The sequence below is a fragment of the Perissodus microlepis genome, chromosome 14 (assembly GCF_051167445.1).
Source record: "Perissodus microlepis isolate ML-2025 ecotype Zambia chromosome 14, ASM5116744v1, whole genome shotgun sequence".
Classification (NCBI taxonomy): Eukaryota; Metazoa; Chordata; class Actinopteri; order Cichliformes; family Cichlidae; genus Perissodus; species Perissodus microlepis.
Genome location: NC_140474.1, coordinates 13,598,524 through 13,617,446, shown reverse-complemented (window position 1 = coordinate 13,617,446; position 18,923 = coordinate 13,598,524). Strand labels below are relative to the sequence as shown.

At 38.8% G+C, this 18,923-nt stretch overlaps 1 protein-coding gene across 4 annotated transcripts in view; it reads right to left on the bottom strand.

Annotated features, from left to right (window-relative positions):
* plch1 (phospholipase C, eta 1) overlaps positions 1-18,923 on the bottom strand; it is a 59,103-nt gene extending 40,180 nt beyond the window's left edge. The window contains exon 1 of one of the 4 annotated variants that reach the window (XM_084950343.1): positions 18,830-18,923. In XM_084950343.1, the coding sequence (XP_084806469.1) occupies positions 18,830-18,908 (79 nt within the window). In that variant the 5' untranslated portion in view covers positions 18,909-18,923. Of the gene's footprint in view, positions 1-6,343; positions 6,882-14,835; positions 15,615-18,829 lie in introns of those variants that run through there. The other 3 variants (XM_084950344.1, XM_084950342.1, XM_084950341.1) reach the window with 3 other exon arrangements.

Below are 18,923 nucleotides of genomic sequence, written 5' to 3'. Positions count from 1 at the left end.
TTTATTATAAGGGCTACTTAGTGAAAAAAAGATAATAGGAGGCAGATTAAAATATGAAGAATGGAATAAAAGCAGCAAAATTTGTAACGTATATAAAACAGCTTAATCTTAAATTTTCCAAGTTTGTGCTCCCCCACTTTTAAAAGCAGTGAAGTAGCCGTTTAACTGTAAACTATAAGCTATTTCAGTAGATTATGGTGATGAGTTAATGTCTGACTTTAGATGTATAATGTGGAGCCACACCACAGGCTGGAGCTGAGGAATTCGCTTCCCAACCCTTCGAGATGGGAGGTGATTAGTGCCAAGTGTAACACTTTGTATTAAGGCATAAGTATTCACGGTCAACTAGTTATTAGGATACATAGTTGTAGCATTAGGGCCATTTAGAAGTCCTTATTCAGCACTTACTGATGTCTTATTCAGCATTACTGTATTCTATAATTGCTTGGCCATTAAGAAATTTCCTGACAAGAACCCTCTGTGTCTAAAAACTGATGAATTAGTCATGAAGAGATTACTTTGGGATTGGGACCGAATTTAAGGGTATATGGACAACTGTAATAGACTTAACAAGATGTAATTCGTGTACTTTCATGGGGCTGTAATTAAGAAGTTACTGATAAAGAAAAAAAAAGCTTGTAAATACTATGTGAACATTAATTTTATAAACCAAAGTGGATCGCTGACAGTTTAAAACAAGAAATAAAACATACACTTCAGAGTTTACTTGTAAAGAGTTACTCATAAAACATTAAACATTTAGTGGTGCCGTAAGGTAAATGCCAATTCTTCTCCTAAACACAGAATATAAATGAAAGCAAGCTCAAGTTCTCATGTCCCATTTCAATGTCTTGGATCAAAAAAGAAAATGTACTCAGAGAGAATTCATGCTAAACAAAAACTTGTCACGGTACTGGGTTGTGAGGCCCAGTGTTTGAGTTCTAATGCATATGTTTGTATTCACATGTTGTAGTTTAATGCATCTAGTTGATTTCTAGTTTGCAGTTTAGTCCTTGGTTTCTTAGTCCCTTTTGTCATCTCTCCCTTATCCGTGCGTCTACCTGTCATGTTTCATGTCTGTGTGGCTCTTGTTGTCAAGTTCGTGCCATGTCTATGTCTCTGTGTTTCCTGTTTTATTTTGGAAGAGTCTGGTGTTCTTTGTTCATTGTAGTTAATGTTACTCTCCCCTGTATTGTCATTATGTTTCATTCTAGTCAGCTGTGTTCGCATGTGTCTCCACTTCCCCTGATCACCTCATGTGTGTATTTAAGTCCTCAGTCTTCCTTTGTTCGTCGTCGCGTTGTCTGTTCAACTTCACCCATGTTATGCCGGGTTTCAGGACCCTGTGCTGTCCATGATGCTTACGTATATATATTTCATAGTTCTTTGTTGTTCCAGCACAGAGTCCTGTTTATAGTTGTCTCAGTCATATGCATCATTGTCTCCTTGTCTTAGCCTTCCCTGTTGTCTGAGTTAAGTGTCAGTTCTTAGTTTTCCCAGTTCAGCTTCTAGTTTAGTCTTGCCTCGGTGCTTTCAGTTTTTTGCCACTTTAATCAGCCCAAATAAAGGCTCGCTTTTCATTTCAAGTTCAGTACTGTCTCCTCGTCTGTGTCTGCACCTGGATCCTCACACTCCCACACATGGTCTGCGTGACAAAACTCTCAACATATCAAAACATTTTTTCATATTACAAACACAGCAATGATATTATTTAGTAAAATTAACATGCACTGCAAAAAGTAATGGTTAAGATGTTAAGAAGAATACAGTTAAAAGCATACATGATAATAACTAGTATATTTTTTCTGCATCAGATCAATGGTGAAGGAACCTAAAGACTCAAAATCATCAGGGTTTACAAATAAAGAAAAAACTGCCTAAAGACTCCATATCAAAATTTGAAAAAGGTAAAATATAGTGAAGTTGTATTATATTTGTAATAGCAAATACACAAACACACAGAAATAAATTTAAAAATGCATTTTTTGATGACATGAGTGATTATCTTTAAAGACAGCAAAAGTCAAACCTCTTGTGGCTCTAAAACACATATTTAACCATACTTGACAGAGCACACACTCGGCAGAGCGCTGAGTACAATCTGCACTCTCTCTATCCTGAGGACAGGCTTAGCAATGGCACAAATTTTGCTTTCAATACAAGATGAGTTCTTTTAGTCACAGATGCTCACTCCAGGGACACAACCGTAAACATATGAGTCCAATAGCTGCGTATCACTTTGGAAGGTTCACAGCACATTATGAATGCAAAGATGGTTACACAGCCTGCCATGTTATTAACACAAAAGAGAACAAAGATCAAAAGATACATACAAATATGTGCGAAGTACACAACAAGCTATTTACTCTAACCGGCAGTTTCCAGCAAATCAGAAGAAATATCAATAGTGTTGGGGTAGGATTAAGTTTTAGCCAACAGTAATGGACTGCAAGGGTCACCTTTTATAAATGATAAGCTTGAATTTCAGTAAAAGGATTAGTAATGTGAACATCTGATATGACAAATGGGCATGACTAAGATATAAAAAGGAAAGGGCAGCGTCACCGAGTTAACAAAAATATATTTACTCTTATTAGATTACGGTAACAAGATTTTTGTTTTTATGTAAATATAAAACAAATACAGTTTTTGTTCTCTGTAAATGACCCACCTCCACTTTTGCTTATTATACACCAGATGCATTTGTTACACCATTTTCAGCTCTTGTTACATAAATGTTACCTAATGCCATACTTCTGAACTTACTAATATTTTTGCATGAACTGCTGTTTTGGTCTCTTTTCATCTGTTTTTTTTTTTTAACCATAAAAACCAACCATAAATAATAGTAAGAAAAAATGTTTCTTTTAACACATTGGATAGCTTCAAAAGCCCCTCACTTGACTTTTAAGTTATTGGCAAGTGGTTGATGGAAGTTACCAGCAGTCACTTGGTGAAATCAGTCGCAAACCGCTAAATTTCCTTGTGATTTCTTTGATTCTGAGCAGATTGCTGCAGTCACCGAAAAAACTGTGTGGAAGGCACCAACTTGTTTGTAAACATTAGTCAGCTATGTGCTAAGTGACAACGAAACCGCGAAGAGCACCAAACAAACCAGTAATAGAAACGCTTGCCTTCATAGTAAAATTTTAAACTTTTACTTTGAAAGAACTTTACTTTTTGATTTGCGTCTCACTTTTATAAGTTTCACTACCAGTCAGCAAGCAGTTGGGGAGTGTTTATAGAAAAGCAGGTGTCTTCCATGCAAACTACAAGTGATTGTGGCAATCATCAAACTAAAATCAGGGACGCTTTTACAGCACGCTCTTTGCAATCAATTTCATCAAATTACTGGCAGCAGCCACTCGCCAACCAGTCAAGGAATAAGCATTTTCTCTTGGGACCACAGGTTGCCAGGGGGTTGCCAACTGGTCTTTAGGCCTGTGGGACCGAGGCCTAAATCAAACTGACCAAACTGTCTAAACTTGTTTGGGAGATTTGCTCATTAAGCTCCTCATTGACAATGCCCTAATGAATAAATTAATTCACAATGACATTGAAATATTCTACAGTACATACAACTATTAGCTATAATACAACCAGAACCTGGATCTTTTTTTTCTTCCATCAACATTCACTAATCACTGTAACCTCATAAATTCTTTTTTTGTTGTTAACTTTGTTTATCACTGTTACAAATGAATGACTGAGTGCCATAACTATTTTCCTCAGTGTTGTATTAAGTGCACTGTAGTTCAGAAGAAATAGAATCTCAGGCACAAGGTTTCATGAGACCCACTAACAGTTATATAAACACTATATGCTATTTTTCTATACCCAGCTTTAAGCCATTTTTAATCATTCATCACAAAACAGGGAATAACACAAACTTTTATATCAGCTCATAATGGATGAGTACTTTATGGTGTTGCAAAAAGCCTTCAGGGCTGTAGAAAATAATGGGACACTGAAGATGCAGAGAGATTTAGAGAAAAGAATTAATCAAAAACAAGAAAATAGGACATGTTGCATTATTTATCTCTCATGGCCACTTATGAAATCCACAGCTTCATTAACAATGGATTTCAATGGATGGCACTGTCACATGTGGGTTTCCTGTAATGCTAATCACATCCACAATCTTTTTCCGGGTCTTCTCTCGCTATGTCAGACTGTAAAATCCATGACTCAGACTAGACAAGCTCACAGCATCACTCTGCCAGCAGTTGGATGTGAAACATCACAAATCAGCCCCAAAGTGAATAAATGCTATTCAACAGCCCTAGAAAGTACATGCCCATTCTCCCACTATTCCCTCGGAGCATAAATATGTAAAAATGTTTTTCAGAAAGGCAGTCAGATATATTTCACAAGAAAAATCTCAAAGGGAATACAGAAGTCATTTTTTTATTTATCCATCCAGCTCAACATCAAAAAACAGGCAGGTTTCCAGAAACAGAAGACTGAAATCCAGGTATCATTTCATCATCAGTTTACGTTGAAGCGCAACCTAAAGTAAGTTCACTTCCTCCCTTATTGCATCTCCATTTTTACTCTATTTTCTTCAATCCATCTCTGCTATTCCTTGACCTTTCTGCAGGCATTCTCCTGTCACTCTGTTTTCCATCTGCATGATAAGCACCACAAAGAGCCAAATTTCAAACTTAGGCCAAAAGCTGAAAAGCAGAATGGAAGAGAGCAGGTGGGTTAATATGTACACAGGAGAGGGGAGTCAGCTGATAATAATACATGAGAACTAATTTAAGTAGCTCTTTGAAGATCAGTGATGTTGAATGAAATAATCGGCGGCCTGAACACTTTGACACTCATCTCTTGTCCAATTTCTCTGCTTAAACCATCTGAGGAGCAGATATGAATTTTACCATTTCAGTTCAAAATTGTAATTCTTGTCTGTTTCTTAGAGACACCTTTGCAAAAATGAATTCACTGCCTTTTTAACCCCACTTGACATTTTTATGCGAATTATCCTCTGATGGTGGTCTTTGTGCTTTGCCGGCAACCTTCCAAAAAAAAGGATTTTAGACACGTAGCAGCTCCATCCAAGTGTAAAAATGTGATATTTTTTTAAGCTATATGAGAGTAGGGAAAATATAAAGAGCAGCCTTTTTTCTACTTTTTTAGCTTCCATTTCCATTGAATGAAATACAGTTGCTACACATGCATGTGCTGCTGTGTGAGTGTTTATGAGCGTGCACGCGTGCACGTGTGAAATCTCATCATCTCTGTCGGCGCACAGCAGAGAGCAGATCAAAGCTTTGTCTCTCCACAGAGGCCAAGGAAATTCAAACATATTTTAATGGGGTAGGTGATGAAGACGCCTCTGTGATAACCTGATGAACAAAGCCTGTTCTTACTTAGATCCATATTATAAGGCCTGGAATTGCAAACACATAATACCTGGTATTTGATTATCAGCTACAACAGCTTTCATTAATCTTTTTCAATCTTAACTGTCATTTTTTTAATCTCAACACTGATGTGAGATTCTTATCAGCTGTGGCCTCATTTGACTGTCTAATCTACTCAAGCTAATATTTCAATTCTAGTATGGCCCTACATGAGATCTCTGTTAAGATTTGGTCTAAGGGTGACGACTAGAATGGACAACAGTCCACAGATTTATCATAATTTATTCATAACTACATAAATTCATATTCACCAGCATCTGCCTGATACTTCATGCACTATTCATGTGGCATAAGGCACCAACACTCAAACTATCTGAGCCAGTTTGACTACTGAAAAACAAATGCAGCATTTAGACAAGAATAAAGCTGTCCGAATGGAGACTTCTGCCCGATAGCTTTCATGACCTGCAGGTTTTGTTTTGTGCACGCAAGTTCATTCAAGATGTGAATCGGTCTCGGTTGATTGGCTGTCCAAAGGACAAAATGAATTATATTTACGCAGCATTACAATGTGAGATAAAATATGCAGAAATCAACACACAAACTAGACAAATCTTCCCTCAAGAGGGCTCTTCTGCTGGTTCAAAGTTATGGTAGCTGAAAGTGAGCAATTTGATTATTCTGGGGATATTCCATTGCATAAACATGAGCTCCTGCTCTGCTCCTGTGCTATGAATAGCACCAGGATGTGATGTGTTCAATATGCAAGATGTTTGTCTTCATGCGCAGTTTTAGAAAACCTGTACAGAAACACGAAGATACGAGTTTTTCACAACATATATCAATTTAAATATAAAAAAGTCAGCAAAGGATGATGAAAATCCAGTCAGCTCTATTTGTTTGCTTCAGTCTGCATTATTGTCTCGATCCATACACATACCTAAATCACACAGACATCACAGACATCAACTTACCAGTCTGTGTAAGCCTGCATTTCTGTGGTACAGCCACGGTGCCACCAATGTGGTATATGTTACGCGCCAAAAGGGTCGCTACTGTTAACGCAGCAGACTTTTCAGCAGGACCGTGAATAAAGGTGGATTGTACTTTATGAGCAGACAAAGAAGTTGGACCAAAAAGTGAACAAATTTCCTCCATTTCCTCGGCAAAAAAAATCCAAATTCGCCTGTAGGAGTGTGCCTCAGCTCAGTCCCAGTATGAAACACACTCAGCTTTTACCTGTAGCTAAACCCTCTGAAAACCACTTGCGCTTTTCCTCAAATTAGGCTTGACGGACAGCGCGCACTCTCTCCAGACAGTAAGCCTCCACACTCAAAACAAGAAGCAAGCACACCAACACTCCTGCTGTTCATCTTCCTCTGTGCTGTGCTCTGATCTGTAGCGTCACCTTCATCTGACAGCCTTCTCTCTCTCTAAAAATACACATTTCCACCTTTCGGTTGGTCATCTGTTCACCACTCCCGCTCTTCCCATCCACCTCTCTCTGATGTTCGCAGGTCTTTCAGAACATGTGCAGCTGTGTGACTGTGGCTGCCAACATGCTACTCTGACACACAGATTTGTATTGTTGTGCAGTTTATGGAGTGATTATGAAGAGCATGGGAGGAGGATAGTGCAGATTTCTGTCTCTGTATCGGCAGGGTTCATTAAGGTCAACTAGCAGGATGCAGGGATAAGAATGATGACATAACATTCATGATAATGCATTACCAAAAGTAAGATTTAATGGGCTGGCATGTGGGAGGAGTATGTGTGGGGATGTGAGTACAACAGGAAAACTCAGAGATGGCACATCTGTCTATCTTGCACTAAATGCTCTGCTATTATACACAAGCCCCCTCCTGGGGGTAAAGTCCTCTTCTCTCATTAAAATTTATTTGATCAGGCGATGAAAGATGCCATTTGTTAAGAGTAACATAATGCTGTAAAAAAGGACTCTATAATGTCATTAAATTAATGTGCTCATGTGTTGTTTTTCATACCCTAAGTTGGTGTTAAAATCAAACTCAATAAGCTATAGAATAGCTCGAGGATATGAATGGCTGCAGTCAGGGATAGCTTGGGTCTTTCAGGCTATACTAAAGTACAGCTTTTTTCTCTCTCTCTCTTTTTACCCTTGAGCAGAGGAGTCTTGGACTGATGCATCTCTTTTCTAGCACTTACAGTTTGCTCAGAACAGCTGCACTTAAGACAAGAAGAGCATGCTGTGATGAAGAGAGGCCAGATGCAATAAATGCTCAAATACAGAGATAATAGGATTCGTTATCGGTCACTGTCTCCTTGAAGATTGGACAAAAAAGCTTGAGAAAGGAATTCATACCATGCTTAATGTCACACCTCCGCATGCATGAACTATAGCTGTTTGGAGATGAAATGCTAGTTGTTGATTTATCATTAGAAATACAACTTTGGAAATGTAGTGAGGAGAGCTGCTTCAGACACTGTTCAAAAAACAGTCAGAAGATTCATTCTAGCCACAAGTTTAACAGATCAAAGCTGAATGGGATCATCTGTGCCTGCAATCATGAAGGGCTGAGGAGGAGAGGAGGTACAGCGAGCTCTTTAAGTACAAGAAAGTCATGCTGTCCTTTACTGCTGACTGTCCTGTGTCTGTGTACAGCACCACTGGCACTAATGCAGACATTAACGTTACACTGTGGTCATTGCAGAAGGGGATCCTGTGGTTCTTTCTGCTCAAAACCTCTGTTGGGAAGAACCAATGTAGGTCTTTTTCTTGGACTACTTTGACAAGGAGAAGGGCTTCCAGCTGAATCCTAAGGTCCAAGAGACCATGGTGGATCTCCATGGTGACCATGTCTGCTCGCCAAGTTTTCAGAGCCAGTTGGTTGCAACAGTTAATTAATAATTAACATTCACTTTTTGTTACATGTTAATATCATTTTAAAGTAAATTTGTTTTTTTAAAGGCGCATTGTGTTAGCTGAATATATTTACTTTTTTCCACTACAGCCAAATATTTAATCTTTCTTTGACACAAGTCAGTGAAAAGAAAGAGTTTTGAAGTCCCTTTCCAAAATTGCAAAACTGCATTGTACAGAAGTTGAAATCAGATTGAAATGTAACATATAAATAAATATATATGTGAGGCGAGGAGTTTCCCTTTGATGGATCCAAATCTCAAGAAAGGTGAAAGTCCTCATGCCAGTTTTCAGTGTTTCACAGAATATTATTTCTGGAGGTATTTTTTCTTATTCCTTGTATGCAATTTTCTTTATGCTGTAGGTAATATAATATTATATAGTATTTTTATTTGGAATATAACATCCACAAGAACCAGTCTGTGTTTCTAAGATTAGATAATCAGGCAGATTGGGTTTTTTTTTTCTTCATATCACTGCAACAGAATAGATCAAAGATGATAAACCACAAATTAAACTTCATATAATCCCATCACATCTTCTTCTTACATATATTCATGCGTTATGTCATCCAGTCTCCATCCTGTTTCGCTGTTCCTCTCAGGACGTTCAACAGCTTATAAAATTAAATTAGTGAGGCGCACAGCTCTGTGACAGATGACGACTTCTGGAAATCAGGCCGTAGCATGGTGGGATGAATGCCCCCAGCTCATTCGTGACACTGCTGTTTCTAATGCCTTGGCAAATTCCAAATTCCATCACCTGCTCCATCAGTACGCTTTACAATTACTGGGTGAACATAATTTTTAGGATGACAAATCCTGATGTGGTGTTTAATTGATTCACTTTGTCTTGTTGCATGTTTCTGTTCATAGTGATGGTGGCCTTGAGCCATTCTGAGTATGTATGAGGTGGAAAGCAGGTAAATAGCCTGAATCTATTTGTCAGTCAATGCTAAAACAGAGAGACAGACCCTCACACACAGCTGGAGCATAATCCACCTGATGTGTGATTGAAAAGAAACATCACACAGGGGAAACCTGTATGAATGCAGAGACAACATGTGGACCACATGCAGGAAACGCTAATTAAAGAACTGCAAAGCTGCACAGCCATGACACATTTTCTGATGTTCCTGTTTTAAATCAAAACAGTCATTTGCTAATATATGCAAGTAAATATTCGACCTTTGCCATTTCTATTCCTGCATACATGGAATTTTAAAATGCACTATATGAAAAACTGATTAATAAATGTGCAATCATCATAACTATATTCTCAGGGGAAAAATAACTATGTAATAACAGTTTGACCAACAATGTCAGCATAAAAAAACTCCATTGTATTTTTAAAAGTGCTGAAATCTACAGCGAACTCATTGTCATCTTCAAGAAACCCTTTTGAGATTGTTTGAGCTTTGTGACACTGTGAGGTGGAAGCATCTAGCAGAAGATGGGTACACTGTGTTCATAAAGGGAGGGACATGGTCAACAAGAATACTCAGTTGGTACTAAGGAGTCTAAGGAATAGCCTCCTTATTATGACATCATGACCAGCAGACGGACCCATTAACACAAGGCAGGATGGATCCATGCTTTCACATAGTTTATGCCAAATCCCGACCCTGCAGCAGAACTTGAGAAGTTTAAACAGAGTTCAAACAAACCTCAACAAAAAATTGTTTTGCCTTCTAAAAGCAGACATATGGCTGTTTTATGATCTACTGCCCCCCGCTGTTGTTTAGCAGTGTTGCATTGTGCAATTTCATACTAACACTAATAATAATGTCGCTAAGGTTAAGGTTAGGTTGCGCTTCAGAAACTAAAACTACTTACTTCTTGTTAAGATATGAAAAGAAAATATTTTATCCTACAGTGGAAAAATAACTGAGGTGTAAGTTTTGAGTATAGGTGCAAACCAGTCTAAACCGACTATCCTGCATCACCACAGGAGTGGTAGCATGGATTTATGATACATAATTATGGCACGTAATTTTCTTGTGAAAGGAGTAAAAACAGAAAAAGCCACAGAATTATAATCCTAATCTAAAAACTAAGTCATAATTAACAGAATTCTGAGATAATAACCTCTTGTGTGGTGCCTGTACTGGCTAGTTCTGTAATCATCACAATGCGGCAGCTTGAACTAGACTGCATCAGTCCCAAACTTTTGAGCAGAATGAACAATTAGCCACGTTGATTTGAACACTTTGTTTTGTGTTTTACTTAAGAGTGTTTTACTTAAGAATAAACAGTGAATGAACTGTATTAGAAGTGTCAAACATACTGCCCATGAGTCAGAACATGCAGCAAAACTGCAGTGAAATCAATAAAAATCATATTTTGCTATTAATTAAGGCTCTCAGTTTCACTGAATTGTTGTATTTGTGTCTTTTTTCTGGCTGTAGGCTTGAATGTGTACATGAATAGTTGTCTCTTTGTCTTAGCCCTGCAATAGACACCATGTCCAGGGTGTACCTGACCTTTTACCCATGACAGCTGAGATAGACTCCAGTCCCATTGCAACTATGAATTGGATAAGCAGAAGACTGATGCAAGGATGCAAGATATGTGACATTGTGAAGAATTTCTTATCGCTAGTAAAAGAACAGATTGTGCAGAATTTAACCAAATAAAATGTAAGAACCTGCATACAAATTTCTTAATTTGTTTTTCAATTCTCCCACTCCAGTCTCACAAGTTTGCAGCAGAAGCTCAAATTAGTTTAAAAATAGAGTCTGCACGCAGACAACTGTCTCTCAGCCCCAGAGTCAATCACAAACACCTGGTATACAAAAAAACAGATCACCATTTGAAGGGCATTAAATTCATGGAGGGTTTTGATTCATTAGTTTCAACCCAAAGATCCAAAGGTAGCAAAAATCACAATTGAAAAAACAATCAAAACAGTCACACCCATAAATGAATGAATGAATGAATGAATGAATGAATGAATAGCTTAATTTGTTAGTCTATATCGTACTATGCCCAGGCTCAACAAGGCTACATAACAATGTTATGATATGAATAATGCTAAAACATTACTAGTTTTCCATTTTCACACTTTATTTCTGTGTCAGTGCTAAACAATCAAATAATATTCATGTGTATCTGAGATCCGTGTGTTGGTGTCAGTCCTGCCTCATAACAACGTTTGTCTGGAATCAGACAGGATTGCTCTGTGGGAGGTAAAGGGGAAAATATTTCTTTGTGTATATTAAACTCTCTTTTCTTTATTAATTTATTCACTATAATAAACATATTATTAATTTGTGTTTGCTGTAAGCCAAATTTAGGTTACCTGCGTTGGCTTGCTAATGAGAGTTTTTAAAAGCATTAGTTAACTTCCTGGCTAATGATAACTAAATGCTCAGTGAGCCAAATGAGCAATAACGATGCTCCTGAATCATCATTATAATGATGCAGAAGCAACACCAATATGGTGATTTCAGATTGTACGACTCCAAATCTGATATTATTATGCAACTTTACTCTGACTGTCAGTGCCTGAGATTGTGGCTATAGTAATAATAATAATAATAATGGATTGTATTTATGGAGCGCTTTTCGAGAACCTCAAAGCGCTGTACAATTCCATTATTCATTCACTCTCACATTCACACACTGGTGGAGGCAAGCTACAGTTGTAGCCACAGCTGCCCTGGGGCAGACTGACAGAAGCGAGGCTGCCATATCGTGCCATCGGCCCCTCTGGCCATCACCAGTAGGCGGTGGGTGAAGTGTCTTGCCCAAGGACACAACAACCGAGACTGTCCAAGCTGGGGCTCGAACCGGCATCCGGCAACCTGTTTACAAGACGAACTGCCAACTGTTGAGCCACGATCGCAACGTATAGTATGGCTGCCTGCATTTTCTAATAAAACAGCCCACATTAATGTTAAAATTCTGGGCATGTATTTATGTCTACATTTCCTGCCTATATATAGGTTGTTAATGGCACTAAAACTAATCGACTTGTCACAAATAAACGGCTGCCAAGATAAAAATCTGCAGTACTAATCATTTGTATAACTCCAGTACTTTATATTTGACAGCAACACGGTGCCAATAGGTTTTAACTAGGATCTGGAGTGTACTTTCAAATAAAATCCCTTTTAAAACAAAGTCATTACACAAAAGTTCTAGGGTAGAGTTAAGAACACTTGGTAAGGCTTCTTGTAAGCAACATAAAAGAATACACACTCACTCTTATGTCGCAGTCACTTACTCCACCTAATTAAGAGCTCTTAGGGCAATGCTCACACTGCCAGTGCTACAAATGGGTTTCCAGGTTCCCTCGGGTGCAGTGTGGAGCAACTCCGGAATAAAAATAAACACACGACAACTGCGGCATGATAATGCATTTGCCAAAGCTGATACAGGGGGTCCCCGAGCGGAGGAGGAGTGACTTCAAAGGCGGGAACTGAACCCTGCATGTGTGTCAGTGCGCTTTTTATGTATACATTTGGTGTATGATTGTTGGCTGTTCGTGCAGTGATTGAGCTTCTTCTTTCTTCCTCCCAATGCCAGGAAGGATGATTGAGATGTAATATCTCTAGCAGAGCCAGACTGCCATAAAAACCTGTGTGATCTCAACAGTTTCACAAAAAATATTTGAGAGAAGATATGATTGCCTGCCTTCTGCTTCTTATCAGAGAGGCCGAAAAGTGTTGAATAAAAGCAAACTGGACCTCTGGGTAGCTCATTAAAGGATGAAGGGATGAAAGGAAATTAAATAAAAGCCTGTATTTATGGATAATTTCCTTTCTATTTCCCACTTAAAACGCTAATACGGTGTGGTAAATGCGCTGCCTGGCTGCAGATTCATGCTGACAATTACCAAAAGAACCCCAGTAGGTTTAAGGAGTTGGATTTTTTTAAAATCCAAGGCAAGAACAGATGTGATGTGCCAGTTGCTATGTCAGCATGCAGGCTGATAAATTAACCCAGCAGCAATTAAATTTTACTTCATATAAATAAAAAAAGAAGATCCTTTTGGAGAAAGAAGAAAAGGAAAGAACATTACTAATAAACAGGAAACTGATTATTGTTAAACTGGATACACTGGAAGCACCTATGCAGTGGAACCGCTAAAGAGACATGGGTCCTTTTTCCAGCAGTACCGTGTTTCAGTATCATATTATATATACTTTATACCTTATTGAAAAATTGCCTATTTAAAATTGGACGAGATTGGTGGTATCATATTTATTTCATTTCTGTCAGAAGAGAAGAGAAGAGAAGAGAAGAGAAGAGAAGAGAAGAGAAATACTTTTGGAGAACAGAGAAGATCTAAAGGACTGGGAGAGTTTCTTCCTGGTGTCTGCTTGCTGTTTCTGCCCCGAAGCTACAAAAAAGGAAGAGGCAGAAACAAAGATGACGGTAGAGAGAAGACAGGGGGAACGTGCTGTGATTCATCATCATCATCATCAGTGCAGGAGAGACACATGAGGAAAAACACATTTTACATGGAAAAGCCATTTCCTCCATGTGGAGGAGATTAGTATCTATACATGCTCCTCCATACCTTCCTCTTCCTTTCATTTTTTGTTCAGTTTCTCTCACAGCAAAAGCTGGATTGTCCATGAAGCACAAGAGTTGTTCAAAACGAATAAAGCGCTAGTGTCATGTCCAAGGTTGGCAGGGCCCTCCCTCTAAAACCCCAAAATGAGAAAGAAAAACACACAAACCCTGGCACTGCAAGGGGTGGTGGCGGGGGCTGACAGCTTGACGTATTCTGCTTTTAAGTGCCAAGGATTCTCCATATTTTTGATATCATAAAAGGACTGCTGTAATAGCCCGGGGACTGTTAGGGCTTCAATTTGACCATCAAGACTCAATCCACAGCTCTGCCACATTGTATGGTGCTTAACATCCCCTGCCTGATTTTCAAAATGATCCTATTTCTCTTGATGCCACCGACAATCAAGCCCACCTCTTTTACTGAGCTATGACATGTGGTAATGCTATGTGGTGTGTCAGTTTCTGAGACATGTTCTCACCAAGGATTGTACTGACAGAACTTGTGAACATCTCAGATATGGTTAGATTTCTGTAACAGTGCAGAAGATCCAGATCTTACAGGATACAGATCTATATGGACTGAGGGCAGTGTTATCCAATCGAGAAATTAAGGGGGTTTTCTGCCCCCTAGTGACACGTAGAAAGGGGCATTTTCAGCACCAGGGACAGTTTCCCGCTGCTGCTCCTCATCAACATTTCTCATATAAGCTGACATAAACGCTCAGCAGTTTACAAATTAAAATTAAAATATTGCCCCGAGTGTAATGAATTCTTTCTATATTTGAAACGCCAATAAACATCAGCCTAAATACTGTCTAATGAATCCCTCATGCAAATGACAACGCTATTAGGTTCCTTATTCCAGCGTTTGTAGCAGAGTGGGTGATGAAAATTCCCCACAACAAGCGCAGTGGAGATATTACGCTCCAGCCTTCTTGCGATGTAGGCTGGTGCGCACGCGAAGGAATGTGTGCACCGCACTGTCTTCTGTGAGACAGATACACCAAATAACCACAATATCCAAGTGCTGAAAATGATCACTTACCCCTCTCCAAACTAAGATTTCTGCAAACTTCAAGCTCTGCCATTTAGGACTGAAGTTGTTGGTCTCACAAAATCCCTCCATGCGCTTCGGGCATCATTTTATTCCCTAGTTGTGGCGGTTTGAAATGCCAAGATGCCATCAAAAAGTATCCGATTAGTCCATTTCTCCATGTTGACTAGACTGTTCACAATAAGCGCGTCATAATCATAAAGTGACACTTGTTTTAAGAATCCAAAAAACAAGCCCCAGAAGCAAACTGCTCCTCAGTACCTGCCTCCCTGTACTGTCTGCAGAGTGGATTCACAAATCACCAAAGCTCACATCCACAGCCTGTGCGCGCACATCCTCTCCTCTCACCAGGCGCAACACAGGAGCAAAACGATAAGCCGATTTCTCACACGCTCGATGGGTTTGGCGGAGAGTGGATGTTAATGAGCGAGAGCTCAAGACGGGCGTGGAATGAATGCACGTGAATGATAGCGCACAGCGCGTTGGCTTTAGCCACTCGAGTTGGTCATTTGGACATTTTCGCCAGTTTTTTGTTGTTTTTTTTTGCCCGACAGCGTGGATCAGCTGCTTGACGACAGTTTAAATTCCCCACCAAAATCAGCTCGTGCAACATCCGTTTGTTTTGTTACAAACATATTTTTTTGGTCAGTGATTGATCGTAGTCTTAAACGATAAAAACAACAACAACAAAATCGGCACAATTGCGCAGCGATGCCAGCGCTATGACCCACTTTACATTGCCTGTCTCTTTCCATGCTTACTCCAAGACACAACAGGAAGCAGGCTTCGTGAAATAATAGGAATGCAGTAAACACATTGGAACATATTGGTTCCCCAGAGAGAGCAACAGAGGCAGAGCAAGTCCCGTGTAAACATTAATGAAAAGGTAGGGGTTTTTTTAGCGTTTAAATTTCGTGTGAGCGTTTTTATGTGTGTGTGTGTCCAGCCGGGAGCGTATCATCCCAGTAGAGTCATTTCCCTAATGAAAGTTTACTCAGTCTGAATCTCATAGATTAGTTTCGTCCACTGGTCCTCGTTAAAGCCATTTCATTTAGGACTGCGAGAGACAATTTCGGAATGACCGAGCAGACACACAGACGCGCAGTGTTCTAACACTGGGAGCCAGAGGCAGAGGTTACCAAATCGATTAGTGCTGTTTGAAGAAACAAAAATGCATGTCTGAACACCAGTGTCACCCTCAGTTTGCAGTGTTGCATGACTGTATGTTGTCCATTAGCATCCTGTGTATTAGAAGGTAATTGGTGACTGATTTAAACACAAACTTCTCTTCATTCACACTTGCCTGATCACAGACAGTTAATGGGCCCAGCCCAAAACACCTGGCAGGGTCTAGTTTATATATCATGATCAGACAAAAAACAAAATCAGCCAACTTGATAATTCGCAAGGTTGCAAGCAACTTGGAAGAAGCAAAAGAGGCAGAGTGAAGAAGTGAAAAGGGAAATAAATATGCTCTGACACTAAAGGACAAACATGTCAGGGACATTAATGGAAACATAGAAACTCCAGAAATGATGCAGCAGATATTTCATACAGCTTGTTTGATTTTTCTTCCCTTTTCACCTCTTAAAATGACACAACAGCTTAGACAACAGTTAAAAGATTAGTATCTTTTCAAAAAATTGGTTAGCGCTCACTGAAAATGCATCCTCATTTTGTGCTCAGCAGGCTACACTTTTTTCATTTTCCCAACGTGAATAGCTCCCAGATTCTAAAAGAAAAGGCAACTTCATCCTCAGAGAAATTATATATACGAATTATAAATACATGGACAGAAATTGTCTGAAATTTCATACACATGGTGATTTCTAAGCATAACAGATGGGAAAACAAGCAATTGTGTTTTCTCTCTGTGTCAGTCAGCTCAGTCCATAATCCACAGAAGAGCACTGAAGCAGTCATGCTTGTTTTCTACTACAGTTCACTGACAAGAAACGGTACAGCCAAAGCATAGCACACAGTCTACCGAAGTAGGATGGAGAGTCGGGAGGCAGTTTGTCAAGGTGAGGCTGTAAATGGTTTGTCTGCTGTAGGTGTGTCAAACTCAGAAGCAAACCAACCCATCAGAGATTTTTCATGGATTTTTCTGACAGAGCTGTCAGTGCAGAGATCAAGATCAAACTGATGCAACTGCATGTCTGGATTTAGTTCAGATTAAGAAAAACTGTAAGGAAAAACCGACTTAGATTATATCTAACGTAAACAGTAAAGTCTCTCAACATTTCAGATGATGTGTATTACAAAAAAGAAAAATATGGCATTTCCAAAGAAGCTGTAGTGTTAATAAAAATAAAATGCAGTGATGTCCAAATAATTTCAACCCCCTTTACTTGAAAATACTATTAATGTAATATATAAATGTTGCAAACTGACTGTTTTGTCATTTTGAATGTGATCACAGGGGCATTTTTAACACCACTGTGTTTCAGCACCCTTCTTTTAACAAAAAGCTGTAAATGCTTGGGTGGTGAGGAGATGAACTGCTGGAGTTTTAAAAGCAATCCATTTCAGCAGCAATTTTTTCAGTAGTCAATTTTTGTCATTTTACAGCAATATGACAAAAATTGGGTGGGTGGCAGGTCTGGACTGGAGGCAGATCAGTTTAGAACCTAGATTCTTTCACTACAACGTCATGCTGTTATTTGAATGATATAGTTTGATATAACAAAGCTAACGAAAGAAAGACAGAAAGAAAAAAAGAAAGAAAGAAAGAAAGAAATGCAGCAATGCTCCAAAACCTGTATATATTGTCCGGCATGATGGTACCTTCACGACAGATAAGGGGTACCCATGCTAAAGGCACCAGTGCACTCTCATTCAGTCAAGCAGGTATTAGCTGCTAATAATCTGGATTGTTCTTCTTCGCTGTAGCCTCTATGATTTCCAAAAATAATTTCAATGCATCAAAGAACAGAATACGTTTTCAACTCTGGATGTTGCACATATAAGGTCTGAGTGGCAGTTTTAATTGTAGAGGGAGGAATGAACTGTGTTCTCTGGCAATCACTTCCCGAGTCCATGTACATACCGAGTGCCCAAATGTCACAAATATTTCATCTATTTTTTTCCATATTGTTTCTTATACAGACATTTGCTTTGGTGACACTGTGTCCAGATGTTTTTATCACCAAACATCTTCCATTCTGCTTACGTTGACCATAAAAAATAAAATAATAATAATAATAATAAAAAACATTAAAAAAAAATCAGTAATTCTTGAATTTTCTTGCATTTTTTCCCATGCAAAGTTTCAGAATGGTGACTCCCTGCCCAGTTTTATTTGAAAAAAGTCTGGATTCTCTATGAATCCTAGACTTCTCCCCTCTGTACTCTTACAAATTAACCTAATCAGTAGTCAAATTATTCAAATTATTATTTTATGATCCATTGTTGCCATTGTCCCAACATCTTCGAAAAATGTTACTGTCATCAAAAATATATATTTTTTTAAAAACACAAGCAGTTACAACATATCAGTTATACATCAGTTTCAACATTTGATATGTTGTCTCTGTGATCATTCCAATTATGTATATTATTAAATGGTTTGAAAATCATTGCCTTGGTAACAGCTTCAAAGACACATTACCTTGTACTGATGGAAATGTGAGAAACAGACTATCTTGTTTTAACTTCACAGGTACTCTTTTCCATGGTGAGAAATTCATGGAAGGCAAAGAGATGCTTTTCATCAATAAAAGAAAGAAAGCAATAAAAGAAAGTCCAATAACCTGCCAACACAAACATCTATGAACAGTTTTTCCATGTATGTTATGCACTGAGTCAGTTGCTTGCAGTTGTCTTTTTTTACACCATAATAGGGAGGTTTTGTTGTATTGGCTTTGCAGTCTGATACTAGTCTGATATTACTTGAAGCACTTTTTTTGGCAATGCATCTCCCTCTAGTGTCCATTCTCAAGACATGCAGGTGTCAGAATATTGTGTGTGTCTATTTGATATTTACCGTGAAAGATGCTATTGTCTGCCAAGAAGTGCCGTCGGTACTGCGGCTCTCCTTTCCTGTTCACCACCCAGGAGCTCATTTTGAGAAGAGGAGA